Source organism: Eublepharis macularius, chromosome 9 (assembly GCF_028583425.1).
Source record: "Eublepharis macularius isolate TG4126 chromosome 9, MPM_Emac_v1.0, whole genome shotgun sequence".
NCBI classification, from domain to species: domain Eukaryota; kingdom Metazoa; phylum Chordata; class Lepidosauria; order Squamata; family Eublepharidae; genus Eublepharis; species Eublepharis macularius.
The window spans coordinates 72,560,715-72,561,450 of record NC_072798.1 but is presented as its reverse complement, the minus strand read 5'-3'; the positions used below and the strand labels follow the sequence as shown (position 1 = coordinate 72,561,450).

Genomic DNA, 736 nt, shown 5'->3' with positions numbered 1-736 from the left:
GAATTCTAATAACTCTTCAGCATTTCAGGCAAAAGATCTGTTTAACAGGATGACTTTTGAAATGAACATATTGTTTAAAACATTTTCTTGCATACACACAGTTTAACTTCAGTCGCGCATTGAAGATCCTTGTGCTGTGGGAGGTCAATCAGCTTTCTAATGGCCTGTTGGGCAAAAGACCTACCTGCCCCCTTCACTTTCTCAAAATACTTGGCAGGAAAAGCCTCTGCATTTACCTTCCCCTTCTGTTGCGTCACATCCGTTTCTGCATGCTGGAGGGAGGCTGAGGCAACAGGATGATCCCCCCAGTGGAAGTCTCTCCCCTGATCAAGTTCACCAGGAACTCAGCATTGCTACTTGGAATGATCTATGGAAAGAAAAGATATGACTACTTGAAGCCTATTGCTGTGGAGGAAAGAAGAATAGAAGAGGAAGAGATGAAGAAGCATGAAGAAATGGAATGCATTGCAAAAGCACTGGCAGAAGCTAGCAATGATACAATACAAAAATAAGACCATCTATATCATCGGCTTTATTATCTGGAACCTCTGAAGTAGATCATCTTGTGTCAACCATGAACTCTAATTGCATCAATAAACTGTTTGTGAACTAGACATTTCAGGGTTTTTCATGTATAAAGTACAAAATAAAAAGTATGCTACATAAAAAAAACATACTTGGCAAGCACAGAAAAGGTCGGGTGCCATAGCACCCATGGGCAGTGTGTTGGGACACT

The 736-nt window shown here is 41.0% G+C and overlaps 1 protein-coding gene across 1 annotated transcript; it reads left to right on the top strand.

Moving 5' to 3' along the window:
- Window positions 1-296: 296 nt before the first annotated feature.
- Window positions 297-512, top strand: LOC129335268 (ATP synthase subunit e, mitochondrial-like). The gene has a single exon (XM_054987697.1). It carries the CDS (start codon window positions 297-299, stop codon window positions 510-512), a length of 216 nt encoding a protein of 71 aa, XP_054843672.1.
- Window positions 513-736: the final 224 nt, after the last annotated feature.

What these genes read in the sequence shown, in the direction of transcription:
- LOC129335268 (XM_054987697.1), top strand. Translation starts at nt 297, where the DNA reads ATGATCCCCCCAGTGGAAGTCTCTCCCCTGATCAAGTTCACCAGGAAC.